Raw genomic sequence first — 19,632 nt, 5'->3', positions numbered from 1 at the left:
ATACAGTAGGCTGAAAGAAGGGAAGAAATAATGGATGCACAGTCAGAAAAAGAAAGTGCAACCAGAGATTCATGAAATCACCAAACAACAAAGGTAGGAAAAATGATTTTATTTTCAATTTAGTGATCAAAATGTACTGTCTATATTTTGCACAATGGTCCCTCCCCTTTTACTAAACCGCAATAGTGGTTTTTAGCGCAGGGAGCCTATGAGCAACGAGAGCAGCGCGAGGCATTCAGCGCAGCTCCCTGCGCTAAAAACTGCTATTGTGGTTTAGTAAAAAAGGAGGGGGTATATTTGTCTATTTTTGTATAATTGTTATGAGGTGACATTGCATAGAGTCATCTGCCTTGACCTCTTTGAAAAAATCCCAGAATATAAATTATAATTAACATTTTCTCTGCGTACAGTGTGCTTTGTGTTTTTTTTTTTAATTTTATTGTTGGTAGATCATTTTGACTTGGTCATTTTAAAAGTAACTTGCAAGCCCAAAAAGTGTGGGCACCCTTGTTCTAGAAATACAGCATTTTTCAACAGCATATTGTTTACGTTTATTGTATAGACAAAGCGAGTTCCACCAGAAAGTGTAGTTTAAGAGAGAGGCTGATTTCCAGTTTTTGAGGAGGCCCGAAGTCATAATGCCCCTGTACAGATCCATGGTGAGACCTCATCTTGAATATTGTGTTAAATTCTGGAGACCACATTATCAAAAAGATGTGCTGAGAATCGAGTCGGTTCAGCGAATTACCACCAGGATGGTCTCGGGACTCAAGAACCTCCCATATGAGGAAAGACTGAATAAACTGCAACTATACTCGCTCGAGGAACGTAGAGAGAGGGGGGACATGATTGAGACTTTTAAATATATCACGGGCCGCATCGAGGTGGAAGACGATATCTTCCTTCTTAAAGGACCTTCAACCACAAGAGGTCATCCGCTGAAAATCAAAGGTGGGCAATTTCATGGCAACACCAGGAAGTATTTCTTCACCGAAAGGGTAGTCGATCATTGGAATGAACTTCCATTGCAGGTGATTAACGCCAGCAGCGTGCTCGATTTCAAAAAGAAATGGGATATGTATGTGGGATCTCTAGCCGGGTGAAGTCTGGGGGTGGGTCATTAGCGTGGGCAGACTTGATGGGCTACAGCCCTTTTCTGCCGTCATATTCTATGTTTCTATGGAATAACATATGGTCAAGAGTGCAATCAGCACTGAGGCAGTGCCAACATAAAGCACAGTTACTTACCGTAACAGGTGTTATCCAGGGACAGCAGGCATATATTCTCACATGTGGATGACGTCATCTACGGAGCCCCAGCGCGGACAGCTTTTCAAGCAAACTTGATTGAAGTTTCAAGTTTGCTACACTGCACCACGCATGTGCATGCCTTCTTGCCCACTAGAGGGCGCATCCCCACCTCGTGGTCCTCAGTTCCATAACCAGCAAAGAAGCCATCCCCGGGGAGGTGGGCGGGTTGTGAGAATATATGCCTGCTGTCCCTGGATAACACCTGTTACGGTAAGTAACTGTGCTTTATCCCAGGACAAGCAGGCATGATATTCTCACATGTGGGAGGATGGCAATTTAGGAAAACAGGTTACGTAACACCGACTGGCCAAACCGGCCGTCGCTTCTGGACAAAGTGTCCAGACAGTAGTGGGAGGTGAACGTATGAACCGAAGACCAAGTGGCAGCTTTACATATGTCCTCCACAGGAGTAGACCGGAGGAAAGCAACAGAAGCTGCCATAGCCCTGACCTTATGCCCCGTGACTCGACCATGAAGCGCGAGACCAGCCTGAGCGTAGCAAAAAGAAATACAAGCCGCTAGCCAATTGGACAAGGTGCGCTTGGAAACAGGAAGTCCCAGCCGATTAGGATCAAAGGACAAAAATAATTGAGGAACCTTCCGATAAGACTTGGTACGTTGGAGATAAAAAGCCAATGCCCTCTTACAGTCCAGCGTGTGAAGAGCCGCCTCACCAGGATGAGAGTGGGGCTTCGGGAAGAACACCGGAAGGACAATAGACTGATTGAGGTGGAAATCAGACACAACCTTAGGTAGAAATTTGGGATGGGTGCGAAGAACCACCTTGTCATGATGGAACACAGTAAAGGGCGGGTCCGCAACCAAAGCCTGAAGCTCACTAATTCGACGAGCAGACGTGAGCGCAAGTAAAAAGATCACTTTCCAAGTGAGAAACTTAGGAAGAGACTTGTCAATTGGCTCAAAGGGAGGTTTCATCAGCTGAGCCAAGACCACATTCAGATCCCAAACTACAGGAGGAGGTTTCAGCGGAGGATTAACATTAACTAAACCCCTCATGAAACGAACCACCAGAGGATGAAGAGAGAGAGAACGACCCTCTAGATGCCGATGGAAAGCAGCAATAGCACCGAGATGCACCCGGATGGAAGTTGTCTTCAGCCCAGACTTGGATAAATGCAGCAAATATTCCAGAACCGAGGACACCGGAACCAAACTCGGGTCCAGATGGTGCGAGGCACACCAGGATGAAAATCTGGTCCATTTCTGGGAATAACAAAGTCGAGTCAAGGCCTTGCGCGAGGCTTCCAATACCTCCCTGACCGCCGAAGTCAGGGGGAAAGGAACCAAGCCGTCAGATGTAAAGACTGAAGATAGGGATGCAACAGCGAACCCCGACTCTGAGACAGCAGAGAGGGAAAAACTGGCAGAAGTAGAGGCTCCCTGGCACTGAGTTGAAGGAGCAGGGAAAACCAGTGCTGACGAGGCCAACGTGGCGCTATGAGAATCATAGTGGCTCTGGAGGACTTGAGATGAACCAACGTCCTCATTATCAGAGGAAAAGGAGGAAACGCATAAAGGAATCTCTCTCCCCAGTCGAGAAGGAAGGCATCTGCCTCGAGACGGTCCTGGGCGTACATCTGGGAACAATAGAGGGGCAGTTTGCGAGTCTCCGGAGAAGCAAAGAGATCCACCTGAGGGGTCCCCCAGCGGTCGAAGACCTCGCGTAGGACTCGGGAGTTTAGCGACCACTCGTGCGGCTGGAGAAGACGACTGAGTTTGTCTGCGAGACAATTCTTTTCTCCTTGGATGTAAACCGCATGTAGGAAGATGTTCTGGGAGACCACCCATTCCCAAAGGCGCAGGGCTTCCTGGCACAGGGCCCAAGAACCCGTACCCCCTTGTTTGTTTACATAATACATCGCCACCTGGTTGTCCGTGCGTACGAGGACTACCTGGTCGTGGAGCAGGTGGCCGAACGCTCGAGCTGCCAGAAAAATTGCATGAAGCTCCAACACATTGATGTGACAAAGACGGTCCTCCGCCGACCATAGACCCTGGGTCCGCAGACCGTCGAGATGAGCTCCCCACGCGTACTCCGAGGAGTCCGTGGTCAGGACCTTGCGATACGGCGGAACGAGAAAGAGCAAACCCCATGAAAGATTGGAAGAGTTTGTCCACCAACGGAGCGAGCGTCTCAAAGAGGGAGTCACCCTTATCTGGCAAGAGAGTGGATCGCACTCCTGACGCCATTGGGAGGCCAAGGTCCACTGAGGAAGCCTCATGTGTAATCGGGCGAACGGAGTGACATGGACCGTCGACGCCATGTGGCCCAGGAGCACCAACATGCGATGAGCCGAAACTGCGGGCATCAGCGAAACCTGGCGACTCAATCGAAGCAGTGCCTGCAACCGAGGAGGAGGAAGGAAGGAACGGAGGCGAACCGTGTCCAGCACGGCTCCGATGAATTGAATGGATTGAGTCGGGTTCAACTGAGACTTAGGGAAGTTCACCTCGAACCCCAGACGTTGAAGGAAGATGATAGTCTGTGGGGTCGCTGAGATAACCCCCTCCCTGGTGGAGGCCTTGATGAGCCAATCGTCCAGGTAGGGAAAGACCTGAAGCCCCTGGGATCTCAGGGCTGCCGCAACCACCACCATACACTTCGTGAAGACTCGAGGGGACGAAGCCAGACCAAATGGGAGGACCCGATATTGAAGGTGCCAATCTCCCACCTTGAACCGTAAATACTTGCGGAAAGCGGGATGCACCGGAACATGAGTGTAAGCTTCCTTCAAGTCTAGGGAGCACATCCAATCCCCCTCCTCCAACAGAGGGTATAAAACCGGAAGTGACAACATCCGGAACTTCTCCTGGACCAGGAATTTGTTGAGCTTCCGGAGGTCCAAAATGGGACGTAAGTCCCCTGTCTTCTTTGGGACCAAAAAGTAACGGGAGTAAAACCCTGTTCCCCGTTGTTCTGGGGGCACTGGTTCCACCGCCCGTAGGCTCAACAAGGCCCTGGCCTCCAGAAGGAGAAGGGGAAGTTGGCTGCGGTTGCACGGACACGTTCCGGGTGGATGGTCCGGCGGCGTGGCTGAGAAATTCAGCGAGTAGCCCTCGGATATGATCCGGAGCACCCATGCGTCGGATGTAATCTCGGTCCAAGCCACAGAAAAGGACCTTAGTCGGCCCCCGATTGGAAGGGGGTCCGGTGATATTGCGGAGGGGGCCCGCCCCCATCCGCACAGCCCGTCAAAAGGACAGGGCCGGCTTGGACGCTCCCTGCGCCGGAGGTTTCGGCTGTCCCCCTCTACCCTGTTGGGGAGGGCGCCGGGCCGGAGGCCTAGAAAATGCAGGAGTAGACTTCTGTGGGTATCTCCTCGGGGGCGGCCGGAAAGATTTTTGCGGCGGGGCACAAGGTTTAGCACGGACCAAGGAGGCTAAGGAGCGCTCCTGTTCCGACAAACGTTTGGTCGCCGCCTCCAAGGATTCATCAAACAATTCAGAACCCACGCATGGTAAATTGGCCAGGCGTTCCTGTAGGTTAGGATCCATATCGAGGGTACGGAGCCAGGCCAGCCGGCGCATAGCCACCGCAAAGGCCGAGACCCTCGAAGCAAGCTCAAACGCGTCGTACACAGCGTGGAACAGGTACAGCCGCAATTGAGACAAGTTGGACATGAATGTGGCAAACCCCTCTCGATGGGAAGCAGGCATGACCTCCCGATACTGAGGTAGGTCCTTCACCATGCTACGCAAATAGGATGAAAACGTAAATGCGTAGTTGAGGACCCTGATGGCCATGAGGGAATTAGAATAGAGGCGACGACCAAACTTGTCCAGGGTCCTCCCCTCCCTTCCGGGCGGGACCGCCGCCGAGACTCTGGAGGGTTGAGTCTTTTTAAGCGCCGACTCCACAATCAACGACTGGTGGGAGAGTTGAGGCTTATCGAACCCTTTAGATGGAATGGTCCGGTATTTGGACTCCATCTTCGACGGCACCGCAGTGATTGTAAGAGGGGAGTCCAAGTTCTTAAGGAAGGTTTGATGTAGAACCTTATTCAGGGGAAGGCGAGGAGTTTCCCTCGGGGGAGTAGGAAGATCCTGCTCCTCTAGGAACTCTTTAGTATATTGAGAACCCGCCATTAAGTCAAGCCCCAAGGCTTGTGCCATATCCTGCACGAACCTGGAGAAGGAGGATGTTCTGGCGGCCGGTGAGGGGGTTCGAGATCTCCCCGCCGAACAGAAGGGGGAAGCCTCGCGGGAATACCGCGGTTCCCTGCCAGACCCCGATCCCCAGAAGGCCACATCGAGCGACCTCGAAGGGGTCGGGGAACGCCTGCGCCCAGAAGAGCCCTTGGGAGAAACCCCGGGGGTCCGAGGCACCGAGGCATGCCCCCTCCGTCTCGGGGAAGAGTCTCTCGAACCCCCTCTCGTGGGGGAACGAAACAGGCTTGGGTTGTCGAGGCGGAGCTCCGAGACACGCAAGGTCTCGCCCTCGAGCGGCGAAGAGCAGCCACGTCTCCGAGGAGAACCCCGAGATCGTTTGGGTTTCCTCGGACGACGCCTCGCCCGAGGCCGGCCCGAGGGCGAGGAGCCCCGGGAAGACCTCGAAGAAGAGGACGAGGACATCCTCCTGACCCGACGCACCTTGTCCCTAGGTCTAACGGTCCTCTCAGGCTGGGCCTCCGAGGTCAAAGTCGAGGGCAAGGTCGGGGCCAAAGTCGGGGCCGGACCGGCACCCGAAGTCGAGGGCACCGAGACCGAGGTCGCCGAGGCCTGGGCCGTCGAGACCGGCGCAGTCGAGGCCGAAGCCTGCTGCAGTTGCTCAATGGCTCCGGACAGCTCCGAGGTAATCAACGGTTGGAGCAAGTCCTGAAAGGCCGGGATCCCCATCATGGCCGGTAGGTCCGAGGCCGGGGGGTGCTTCCTGGAGGGCGACCTCGGTCTCGAGTATTTCCTCGGGGCACTAGATTTGCCAACCCTGGGCTGGGCCGAGGCCGACCCACCCGCTGTCGAGGAGCCCGAGTATGGCTTCTTCGCCGAACCTGGAGCTGAGGAGGGAAGCGGGGACTTACCTGAGGTAGGCTTTGTCGGTGCAGCAGGCTTCGATGAAGTCGAGGGATGCGGCTGGGGCGAGGATCCCGAGGCCGAAGTCGAGGCCGGGGCCGAAGCCGAGGCCGACGTCGAGGCCTTCCCCGCCGCGGGGTCTGCAGAAAAGAGCTCCGCCATCCGGGCACGGCGTCGGTGGAGCGCTCTGGATTGAAAAGTGGAGCACCTCTCACAGGAGTCAGTAGGGTGCTCCGGACCCAAGCAAATCAAGCACCACCGGTGCGGATCGGTAAGTGACAGCAACCGATCACACCGGGTGCATTTCTTAAAGCCCGTCAAGGGACGGGACATGAAAAAGAAAAGGGGCCGGGAACGAACGACGTCCCGCGGCCGCGGCTCCCGGGAGCCCCCGGAGCCGAACGGAAGAAATAAAACTTTTTTTTTTTTTTTTTTTCGACGATAAACGACGGACTAAGAAGGAAAACAACAAATAAAGCACAGCGACCGAGCTAAATAACCCAGACGCGGTGTCAGAAGGCAGAAAAACAGGAGCTCAATTTCCACAGGGCTTCTGGCTCCGCGGAAAAAACTGAACTGAGGACCACGAGGTGGGGATTCACCCTCTAGTGGGCAAGAAGGCATGCACATGCGTGGTGCAGTGTAGCAAACTTGAAACTTCAATCAAGTTTGCTTGAAAAGCTGTCCGTGCTGGGGCTCCATAGATGACATCACCCACATGTGAGACTATCATGCCTGCTTGTCCTGGGATAATAATAATTTATTTTCTTGTATACCGCCCCACCAGCAGTTCTAGGCGGTTCACAACAGAAGAAATGAAACATTTCAGTTAAAAAATACAATTTCAAAAAATAAACCTATTATAACTATTACATCCATTAAATAAAGCATCAGATAAAAAGTACATTTAAAATACAGAGCCTAATAAAAAATACCTTCTTAAATATCAACATTCTTGTTTATCAAATAGGTGAGTTTTCAATAATTTCCTAAATGTGAGAGAAGAATAGGCTTGAACAATCAGCGGACTCATCCAGGAGTTCAACTTCCCTGCCTGATATTCCAATGTCCTGTCAAAAAAAGTCGTATAAGAACATAAGAAGCTGCCTCCGCTGAGGCAGACCAGAGGTCCATCTCGCCCAGCAGTCTGCTCCTGCGGCGGCCCATCAGGCCCATTGCCTGAGCAGTGGTCCCAGACTATCCCTATGACCTACCTCTACTCCTATCTGTACCCCTCAATTCCTTTATCCTCTAGGAACCTATCCAAACTTTCTTTGAAGCCTTGTAGCGACAGGCCCTTGGGGTAGGGAAGAGGAACATATCTGAATTTTGGTAAATTTTAATGAATTAAACAGTTTCAGGTAAGATACCAAATAGGAAGGTAATAAACCAAAAAGAGCCTTATAACAGATACCCAAACTTAAAAAAATACTCTGGCCTCAAAAGGCAGCCAATGCATAGCATAAAAAGGACTGACATGATCATATTTCTTAAGGCCAAAGATTACATGAACTGCTGTATTCTGAACTAATCGAAGCCTTAATAGAATCATTTTTGGTAGCCCCAAATAAACAATAATCCAGGATCAGGTCTCTTTAGCTTTCCACATTCGGTGAGGGGTCCAAACAGCTTGCCACATAACAAAATATAGGAACTGCGAAACTCTGAACGAGAGTAGCAGACAATTGGTTTTGGTCCAGTATAATTTCCAATCAATGTCAGTGGTAGAAGTAGTCATCTTATACATCCATTGGTCCATGTCATGAGATGAGAATGTGTATTTGTGATCACGCTGGATTCTGTAGAAGATGGAAACTGCTTTCCCATGGGAAATAACCAGCTCACTCCATTAAAACATTGTACTTAAAGTGTGTGTTGTTTCAGGATGAAGAGTCAGAGATTTAATGGTGGAAGACAGTAGAAATCATTGTGATTGACATTGTTGAATCAAAGGAAATTTAGAACAAAAAGAAGAGAAAGGTATTATTAAATCTTTACATAGTAGTTGGTCTACAAACCAGATTCCGGCTTTTTGCTATTTCTTCCAATTAAAGGTTTTACCCTTATGTTCGAGTTTGGAATTATTCTAGATTGACATCTTAGAACTTTTATAAAATGAAGAATCGGCCATATCATCCAAATGTCAGATAGCCAATTGTGTTGCACTCAGTAGGGTATATTCCTTTAAATGCTTGGGGCTATTCATGGTGCATAAGGCATGCAATGGATATGGATGGCAAATATGGATTTGCATTTTTAACCAAGGGGGAAAGTCTAATATAGAGTGGGTTTGAACCCAGTGGGTGCCATACTTAGCCAGTGAAGCTATGTAGTAGAGTTGAAAATCCAGGAGGTTCATACCTCCGTTTTCTCTTGATGCTTTCAGTTTGGTAAGAGCAATACGGGGATTTTTTTTTTGTTGTTATTCCATATGAACATTGAGAGTTTTTTTTATTTATCCATTGAAATAGTGATTTGTTGCAATGGAAGGGTAACATTGACAAGATTTAAGTAAGAAGAGGTGTAAGGGGCATTTTTATAGAGGCAATTCTACCCCACCATGACAAGAATAGCGGGGACCAACAAGTGATAGTCTGTTGGACCATTTGTTTGATCTTTGATGTGCTCAATTCCATAACATGTAGGCGATCTCTATGTATCATGATACCCAAATATTTAATAGCTGCGTCAGACCAGTGAAATGGGAAGTTAGATAATTCAGAAAGAGTGATAAGATCATTTAATGGAAATATCTTGGATTTGTCCCAGTTAACTGAGTAGCCAGAAAGCAAGGAATGCTCATTGACAATTGTGGTGAGAACTGGTTAGGAACGATGTGGGTTACGAATTAAAAGAAGATATGCTGCCAATTTTATTTGTCTAAATTTAGAGATGGTGTCTTCAATTTGAGGGCATTGGCGGATTGCGGATAGGAGAGGTTCTAGGACTAAATTGAAGAGTAAGGGTGAGAGGGGGGCACCCCTGCCTTGTATCTCTGTGAAGGGAGAATTTCTTTGAAAGGAAGTTATTGATACGTATCTTCAATGTTGGATAGAGGTAGAGCGTTTTGATCCAATTAATAAAATACTCACCAAAATTAAACCAATGAAGCATTCGCAAGAGGAAAGGCCATTCAACATGATCAAATGCTTTTTTGGCATCAATGGCCAGTCCTACTATGGGTTCTGGAAGGCGTTTGACATATGCATTGATGTGATGAAAAAGTCATAAATTATCGCCAATATGTCAGTTTTTAATAAAGCCAACCTTGTCTTTGAGAATTAATGAGGATATAACTTTGTTTAATCTAATTGAGAGAAATTTAGCCATGATCTTGTATTCTAAGTTTAGGAGGGAAATGGGTCTGTAATTTTTTTAACCTGTGTGGGTTCCCTGTCTGATTTCGGAAAAACTATAATAGTAGCTTCAGTGAAGTTGAATTGCTTCTCTGGGGTGCGATGAATGAAGTTATAGTAATTTAAGAGGTGTGGAGCCAAGATATTGTTCAATTTTTTGAAAAACTCATTAGTGATTCTTCCATCTGGACCTGGGGCTTTGTTTTTGGCCAGGGAAGAAATTGCAGACAGGATTTCTGGTATGGAAATAAGTGAGTCCAAGTCCGATTTGTTTATATCATCCAGTTGAGGGTGATCAATGTTATCCAGAAATGCTTTAAAGTTGGGTTCAGGTGACGAGAGTTCAGATTGATATAGGTTAGTGTAAAAGAGTTCAAATTGAGATGAGATTGAGTCGATGGAGGTAGCTATTTGTCCTGATGCGTTTTGAATGGAGGAGATGGTGAGTTTTTTGTTTTGAGATATCTAGCAAGAGATTTGCCCATGATGTTATCCCCCATGTAATGACCTGAAGCAAGCATGAATAAATCTTGTATCTTCAATGTTGGATAGAGGTAGAGCGTTTTGATCCAATTAATAAAATACTCACCAAAATTAAACCAATGAAGCAAGGGAGTTGTATTCGTATTTAAGTTTCAAAAGTTGATAGGATGTGAGATCAAATGTGGGATCTGACATGTGCTGAGATTCTAATTGTTTGATAGACCATTCTAAATCTTTTTCTTTTTCCAACATGAGTTGTTTCTTCTAGGCAGAGAGTTTAATCAGCCCGAATGTGGCCTTGTAGGCTTCCCAAATAATGGAAGGGCAGATCTCGGAATCCTTAGAATTGAGTAAGAAGAATTCAGACGTAAAAAGCTTAATTTTTTCGACAATATCATCATCCATTAAGAGATGATTGTTCAATCTCCAGGAGGGAGTACCTGTAGCCGAGGATGTAACATTTAGATAAACAGATATGAACGCATGATCTGTGAGAGTGATCGGATGAATGATACTGAGATTGTATGTGGAAGTTGTGATGATACAAGAAAGTAGTCAATTCTTGTGTAAGTGTTTGGATTCAATAATCTCCATGGCTCTATTAAGAAGTTATTGATAAGAGTGAGCAATTCTTAATTCTTGATGCGTTTTTGATTTGGAAGGTTTGCATGAAGATGATTATCTAAGTAGAAGTCTTGTATTTGATTAAAGTCACCACCGACAATTAAGGATCGTGGTCCAAATTCAAGAAGGGTGGTTTGAAGCTCTCTATAGAACTCTGGGTAATCTAAAACTGGAGCATAAATATTCAAAAGTACATATTCCATCAAGCCAGGCACCATCTTCCCTCCGTATCTGTTTTGTGAGCCATAATGGTGACAGGCAAATTATTCTTAAAAAGAATGGAAACACCATTTTTCTTTTTGTTAGAAGCTGGGAAAATAGATGGGATGTATATCCCTTTATGGCTAATTTAAGCACAGCATCAGAAGGAAGATGTGTTTCCTGAAAGAAAATGACATCTGGATGCTTGCCCGTAATATAATTAGAGATTTTTTTGTGTTTAATTGGGTGATTTAGCCCAGTAACGTTATATGGTAGTATGTGTAAATCCGCCATTTTCCAAGACATACGGTTGCTTGAGCATAAATTTCCAGCTACAGATAACAATGATCAAAACATATAGCGGACCATTCCAGACATGAGAAATTACAAGAGAAAAGGAAAAAGAAAGGAAAAATAAATCAGAAAAGCAAATACAATGTATGAGTAAAGAAAAACCCAAACAAATATGTATACGGATTAAACAGTACACAGATGCTCCTGTAAGAACAAGTGAGAAACATACAGAGCATTGAACAGCTCCACACCATATTTATAAAATAATCAATGTTATTCCATCATGATGGAAACTGGGAGTGATTCCCTGATTCTGTTCTAATGCTCTAGAAAATGCTTAGAACTTTATATATTTCATGGCAGTTTTTTAAACAATAAAATTAAATGCCAACCAACACTGGGTATTACTAAACAGCAGTAGAGGTTTTTATTGCCGGCTGGCAATATAAATACTCCAACATTCAGGTAAATGCTCTCACTGTAGAAACTTCTATCGTCAAAGAAGCCCCAAATTGGTTGTGGGCAGGGAAGAAAAACTAGCTCAATTAGAAGACTAGATTAAAATTTTTCATCCAATGCAAAAAAACTGCTCTAGATTTTCCAGTAAAAATGCTGCTAGATTTAATGGAGTGGAGGAGTAGCCTATTGGTTAGAACAGCAGGCTATGAAACAAAGAGATCAGGGTTTAAAGTGCAAAGACATTCCTCATGTCCTTAGGTAAGTCAGGTAACCTTCTGCAAACTTAGGGGCCTCATTTGCTAAAGTGTGGCATAACAGTGGCCTTAGCATACTCTTCTGTGGATTTTCCTCACATACTAAGGCCATTTTTGCTGCAGCCATAAAATGGCTGAATTTCCATTTTTTGAATTAATGGTTATGTACTAATGTCATAGCGGTATACAAGAAATACAATTATTATTATTATTATTATTAGTGCGTGGCCATTAATAAAAATGACCAAGTGAGCATTTACTGCCACCCATTTTATAGGCAGTAACCCCCAAATTTTATAACATGCGCCTAGCTGATGCAGGTGCCTAACTTAATGGGTTAATAGGCTTAATAGGCACTGATAAATGGCACAACACCTCATAATTGATGTTAATTGGACTTAATTGAAAGTTAAGCCCTAACTCGAAAAACACCATTTTACAAAAAGTAGGTGCCCAGTCCAAAGCACCTACCTTTAAAAGTGGGTGTGGTTAGGGGGGAGTGTTTTTGAGTTAGGCACATGCATTTAGGTCAAGAAAACTCTGGCATAAATACGAAGCATCTAAAGTTAGGATGCCTGGTGATGTCTAACGCCGCTTAGGCAGTGCTAAGCATGATTCTATACAGTGTGCCTATCTTTTATAGAATCGCACTTAGCATCACACTAGTCAGCACTGATTTTTTTAAATGATCTATATTGAATCAGGGCCTAAGGGCTCACATGGTAATCCTGCGCTAACCAGTGAGCCTGCAATAATGTAGCTGAATTAAAATGGAATTAATACAGAATTCCCTGATACGGAATTAGTACGTACTAAAATGGCACTTTTATTGCGAATTGCATTGGCTGCCAATGGAGGCCCAGGTATTGTTTAAACTAGGCTGTTTCTGTTACAAGGCTGTTTATGGTACTGCTCCTTCTTACTTAGTCAATAGATTTTCTTTAGCATCATACAGAAGAACTCATCCTTTGTTTAATTTTCCATCTGTCCAGGGTTGCAGGAATAAGAAATTTTTAAATCATACTTTGGCATCTCTTCATGACAACGAATTCCGAATATTGTTGCTTACTACCCATTCCTATGGCCATTTTAGAAAACAATTGAAGACCTATCTTTTTTCTAAATATTTGACTGTTTAATGAATCATCTTATTTCATGTAACATGTTTACTTTTATAACTTTTTATAAACCGCGTTGAACTTCTGGTTACGCGGTCAATAAGCACAATGTTATATTATGTTATACACATACTATAATGCCTGAGTGTATCCTGTAATATGCCATTTTAAGCAGTATTATGCATGCGTTAGCACAGGGTAGGGAACTCCGGTCCTCGAGAGCCGTATTCCAATCGGGTTTTCAGGATTTCCCCAATGAATTTGCATGCGCTGCTTTCAATGCATATTCACTGGGGAAATCCTGAAAACCCAACTGGAATACGGCTCTCAAGGACCGGAGTTCCCTACCCCTGTGTTAGCGTCTAATGCAGCTTAGTAAAAGGGACCCTTAGATTGAAAGCTTTCTGCGGATAAGGAAATACTCAGTATAATTGAATGTACGTAACTTGCCTTGAACTAGCACTAGAAGAGCGAAAGCTAAATAATATACAAACAAAAAAATGTGAAAAAGACTACAGCAATAGGAGAGCTATAAGGTATTTTATCTGTTTCTTTATCTAAAGATAAAATATTTTAAAACAATGAACAATGAATTCTTGAGGGCTATCTGAAATAGGCCCTCAAGAATTTTAATAGCTATCTAATACTCTCACTGTGGATCTAGATTAAATCTGCAATTTGTTGTTTTTGCACCAGTGGTTATAAGAACCAGGAAAAAGGATACTAAAATACTCTTGTCAGCACAGAAATTATGACAAAGCAAACCTTCCCTACCAAACACAAAACATCTTACTACTGAAGAAAAATTTAAAGCAGCAGTACTGTCAAAGTTTTAAAATATCCATCTGACTGCTTTTGTCTTTATCTGACATTCCATTCTATTATACCTCGGAACAGACTGCATAAAATATTTTAAAATAGGGAATAAAATTCTGAACTTTTGTATACGTTATATTTTCTTCCTATATCAATCTACATTTCTTTGGTTATATTTATACTATATTATGTAAATGCCTCACACATATAGACACATACACACACAGAGATTGGGAAAAAAGTACCTCTACATTTTGTTGCCTTGCTAATCTTCTTTCTGTTATAAGACATAGGATTCTGAACTAAAGCTATCAACCTCCTTTAGTTGCAAACTTTGCAGAAGGATGTCACTCATATCTTTCAACTCCTTCCCTTCACCAGTGGAGAATAAGTATCAAAGCAATCAAACTCCACTGAAAGAGAAGAGGCACGGGGAACTTCCCTGGAGAAACTACTTTTCTGTTTTGCTCTGTAACTTACGAAAAAAAAAATCAATAATTAATATGAACTTATAACTTAGCAGTATCCAGCCATGTGCAACCTGCACTATCACATAAGAAACCCCAAGGTTCAAGAAAAATAGTGTTATTAATACTCCTGTTTTGTTTTTTCTTATGCTTATCCAATTGACAGGAGATATCGTCCTGTGATAGACCACAGCAATGTCCGAGGCAGTAAACAGGCGAATCTTAAATCTGTACAGGGCAGGCCGTACAGAAAGAAAATTATCAATGTATAAACCTAATCTTCCATTCTACTGCAAAGACATAGAATTCTGTACTGAAGCCAACGTACCAAAGCAGTGCCAGACATCTAGGGAGGGACAGATGAGCTGCCTGCAGCACCGAGGAACCAAATGCAGCATCCTCTCAGGCTGCCACATCCACTGTGTAGAACCTTGTAAAGGCATGAAGAGTAGACCAAATAGCTGCTCTACAGATTTCATTACGTATAACAGTCTGGGACTCCATCCAGGAAGCAGCAACACTTCTAGTTGAATGTGAAGTGATAGAGATAAATAGCTGGCAATATATATGAAGAAGAAATTGCCATACAAATATATCTTGCAATTAAAGCTTTGGAGGCTGGCCTGCCTCATCTTGACTGGTTGGTCAACACAAAAAGATGGTCAGAGACGTGAATCATTGGTCCTTTCCAGGTAGTGAAGAAGAACTCTGCCCACAGTTCTGACACCCGACGCACCCCTGTAATAGCGATTTAAAAAAAAAAAAAAAATGGTCTTGAGCGTTAAATCCAAGAGGATAGCACCTTAAAGAGGCTCAAAAGGAGGAGATACCAAGGAAGACCGACGCTTCTTGGATCTAAAACAGGAGAGGCTGGCCACATGGACTCAAAAATAAGCCACTATCCAAACTAGCCTGAAGAAAGGCGAGAATTAGTGAGATCAGAGCTGAATAAGGGTCCACTTGGAACTGTGAACACCAATCATGGAAGGCCTTCCACACCTTAGCATAAGCTGACACCGCAGTTGACGTTGTAGACCACTGTTCTTCAACTGCTGGTCTGCAGACCAGTGTTGGTCTGCAGAAAATTTCTGCCGGTCCACGCAGGGCCGGCAAGATTGATGTGGTTTAATTTCCTGCCCCGGTGGTGTTGGCGGAAATCTGTGTTCCACCCAGGATCGGGTGATCAAGACAGGCTGCCAACGTCGGGGCATTCCCTCTGTGAGTCTCATCTATGCAGAAACAGGAAGTTCAAACAAAATAGGGGGGACTCAGAGAGGGAAGGTCCCGACATCGGCAGCCTGTCTTGATCGCTGCCCCTGCCGAGTCGCCGAAGAGGGCCGTGGGGAAGGTGTAAGTGGAAGGGAGAAACTGAAGAGGGTGCCATTCTCCATTTGTGAAGGGGAGGATTTGAAAGATATGAGTGACATTCTTCTGCAAAGTTTGCGACTAAAGGACAATAACAGCTTCAGTACAGAATCCTATGTCTTTGCAACAGAACTTTGTTAACTGTGTAATTTAACCCTTTATTTGGTATTGTTGCTCAGAAGCAACATGTGTTTCCATGGCTCTTATAGGAGATCTGCATCTCCAAATGTCTGTTACTTGACACTGTTACTCTCGTTCAACATCAAGTTGCGTAAAGCAGCCATTTTACCATCTGCCAATTAAAGGGTTAAGTAAATTTGGATAATTTGTATTAAACTAATGATCAAGCAAAACATACAGAACTTGGTGTTTACTTACTTTTTCTACTACATAAAAATGACATCAGTTTGATGGCACAGTTTATACTAACTGTGAAAATGGTGCTCATTGAAGTTAAGTTATCATGTTTTTATAGTAAACTAAATAGTATAGTGCAAAATTATTACTTTTGAATTTATGACAAAGAAGTGAACATTGGGAGGTTTAAATGAGCCATTCAGAGCAAAAGTGGGCCAGCTAGGCATTGATATGTAGCCTATATGGCCTAAACATTGTCCTAGAAAAATTGGGCCATATCCATACTTATATACATACAGATTAAAGCCAATTCAAGTGTTGCTTGTTCTTTTTACTGAAATGTATACATCACAACTAAGCCAATATTTTCCACTGTAACAAATGAGACTTGGCCTGCTTTTGTTCCAAGGGCTCAGATAAGCTTCTGAAAAAGACTGATGAAACTGGCAAAAACGGAACATCAGAAGAGTAGTGACTGGCTGTAAAGAATTCAATCAAAACATGGTCAACATGCAATGACAGTGGCATAATGTAAAATGCAAAGGTTCCTCTTCCCCGCCCCCCCATCACTATATGTATAATCTCAAAGACAGGGATCCCTGCACATGTTCTAGCTCTTCTTTTCTTTTACACAACAAGATCTCATGAAACATTTGCTTCGCACAACCATACCAATGTCCAACATCATTGGAACCACTACGTAATACTGAGCATGTTGGCATTTTCATAGCAATCTATCTAATAAGCAAAAAACATTTTTTTTAAGATTTTAATCAAAACTATTGTGGCGCCCCGACCATGAGCAATTAGAAGCCTCCTGATATCCACATAGAAATCAAAACTTGCCATTAGTAAGTAAAGGGATGTTAAAAGAAAGAAAACAGAGCAAGTAGACAATATATACATTATCTGAATATTTTGCACATCGACTATCATAACTTTGGACTATGGCAATTCATTATACAAAGGAATCACAAAGAAAGAAATAAGACGTCTTCAGATCATCCAAAACACTGCTATAAAAATTATTTCAACAGCATGTAAATATGATCATGTCACTCCCCTTCTGATCAAAGCTCACTGGCTCCCAATTGAGCACAGAGTCACTTACAAAATTATGCTGCTAACCTTTAAAACAAAAATTGCCAGCCAGCTGGAATTCATCAATAGGCTATTGATCCTTCACACCACCCATTGTACTCTACGCTCCTCAAATCAAAACTTATTGTCTATCCCATCACTAACATTAACACTATACGAACTAGTATTTTTTCTGTTACAGCCCCTACAATCTAGAATTTGGCACTGAATCATATAAGAGAAATTACATCCCTCGATAAATTTAAAAGCAGTTTAAAGGCCTTTCTATTTAAAGATGCGTACAATGTATGATAGTCCTTTTAAGGACTTAAGAACATAAGAAATGCCTTCACCGGATCAGACCGAGGTCCATCAAGTCTGGCGCTCCGCTCACGCGGTGGCCCATTTAGGTTCTCTATTATGAAAACCTGAAATTACCGTATCCCTCAATATGATTTGCAAGAAGGTGTATATCCAACTTGTGCTTGAAACCCCGAAGAGTAGTCTCCGCCACAACATCCACAGGAAGAGAATTCCAAGCGCCTACCACTCGTTGTGAGAAACAGAACTTCCTGGCATTCGTCCTGAACCTGCTGCCACCCAGTTTCAGGCTGTGACCTCTTGTCCGTGTCACATCTGAAAATGTTAGTAATGCTGCTTCTTGGTCTATTCCTTTCTAATAGCCTTGTATTTTCAGATAATTTACCTGTTTCCCCTTCCATTTATTTTACCCCTCCCCCGTTCTTTTCTATCAAAATATTGTAGTTCTGCCCAGTTACCTTTTATATCAGTAAGTAATTGTTTGTCAGAGTGTCTGATTGTCGTCGTATTGAAATCTGTTTTTAATGTATTTTTTATAGTTTCTTTTTTTATATATACTATGCAAAACCGCCTTGATATTTGATAAAGCGGTATATCAAATTTTTAATAAACCTGAAACTTAATAACTTTGCAGTAATGTTTCCATTATCTACTTTACTTTATCTGCAATATACTTTAGCATTATGCCTGTTGTGATAATATTTAAGAGGTATTTACAAAAATGTTATAATGTTAATATGTCCTCTAGGATTCACAAAAAAAAAAAATACTAAACAATGTGGGACTTTGATGACTAAACTGCTTTATCTTAAAAAAGCCTATTTTCCTAGTAATACTGCTTTGAGTTAAGTATAGAACACACCTGCTTATGCACCAGTCCTTAAAAACTTTTTCCCTAGAGTCAGCCACCATTTACTTTTAAACATCACTTTGAGAGACTATGACATTGAATGTTTTCATACCTGATTATTGGATATGGACAGCCTGAGTGGGGAAAGTTTCCTCTGCTTGTTATCTGAGTTCTTCATTTTGTTTGCAGTTCCTTCTGGGTCTAGTATGTTTTGATTTTGCATCTCCTTTTCTTTCAACATTTCCTTTTCTTTTTTTCCTTTCTTCCTTCTGGTCTCATAGCCACTATTAATATTTTCAGTAGGTTCAGAGCTACGCTTCAGAACTGGACATTCAGGATTTTCTTGAAGGCATGCACAATCCACTTTGTATTTACTAGGTGAAAAACACAAACATACATGTTTAGATATATGTATATATAATCTATAAAAAGAGATTAGTTTCTTATTATGATAATATCTTTTCCCAGTAGATAGGGATGATATGCTGAATCAAGGAACCCCCAACAGCAACTTGATCTGCTCATACAAAAGAATTCAATGCTCACAGACATGTCAAAGAGAGAAAGGGAACAAAGTTAACAACCCTTATAAACAATAAGCCAGAAGAAACTGTAGAACTCAGGGGAAAACCCCTATGGAACTATATACATTCAATAAACAATTTCCTCAAGTAATGATAACTGGCAGAAGGTTCAGAGATGCAGTCTTCAGGCAGCAGACAGTCCAGGCAGGTGCATCGACAATGATGGGCAGAGGGTTCAGCATATCATCCCTATCTATTGGAAAAGATATTATCAAGGTAAGAACCTAATCTCTTTTTCCAGTGCAATAAGGATGGTATGCTGAACTAAGGGATGTACCTAAGCAGTTTCCAAAACCCCGGGTGGGAGAGATAAGCCTGCCTGCAAAACTGAGGCTCCAAAAGAGGAGTCTTCCTGTGCCACCATATCCACCCTATAAAATTTGGTAAAAGTGAGAAGGGAAGATCAAGTTGCCGCTTGGCAAATTTCATCAGGTGGAATAGTTCTAGATTCAGCCCAAGAGGAAGTAACCCCTCTAGTCGAATGTACACGAAAAGCAAAAGGAAGCTCCTATCCACAGACAAAGAGGAGAACGAAATAGCTGACCTAATCCATCTTGAAATGGTAGCTTTGGAAGCCGGCCTCCCCTTGTCTGCTGGTCTCAGAGATGAAAATCATTCATAACTTCCAGGTATTGCAAGATAGCCCTGTGGACATCTATCA

General features: G+C 43.6%; 1 protein-coding gene across 9 annotated transcripts in view; it reads right to left on the bottom strand.

Annotated features, from left to right (window-relative positions):
- Positions 1–19,632, bottom strand: part of KMT2E (lysine methyltransferase 2E (inactive)) — a 451,336-nt gene that overhangs the window by 129,111 nt on the left and 302,593 nt on the right. For all 9 annotated transcript variants that reach the window (XR_004540680.1, XM_033959237.1, XM_033959230.1 and 6 more), the window contains one exon: positions 18,500–18,761. Coding sequence is in view for 8 of the 9 variants with exons in the window: in XM_033959237.1 (XP_033815128.1) it covers positions 18,500–18,761 (262 nt within the window). In the remaining variant the exon portion in view is untranslated. The remainder of the gene's footprint in view (positions 1–18,499; positions 18,762–19,632) is intronic.

This window comes from Geotrypetes seraphini, chromosome 9, assembly GCF_902459505.1.
Source record: "Geotrypetes seraphini chromosome 9, aGeoSer1.1, whole genome shotgun sequence".
In the NCBI taxonomy this organism is placed as follows: domain Eukaryota; kingdom Metazoa; phylum Chordata; class Amphibia; order Gymnophiona; family Dermophiidae; genus Geotrypetes; species Geotrypetes seraphini.
This window is presented reverse-complemented; position numbering and strand designations above follow the sequence as displayed.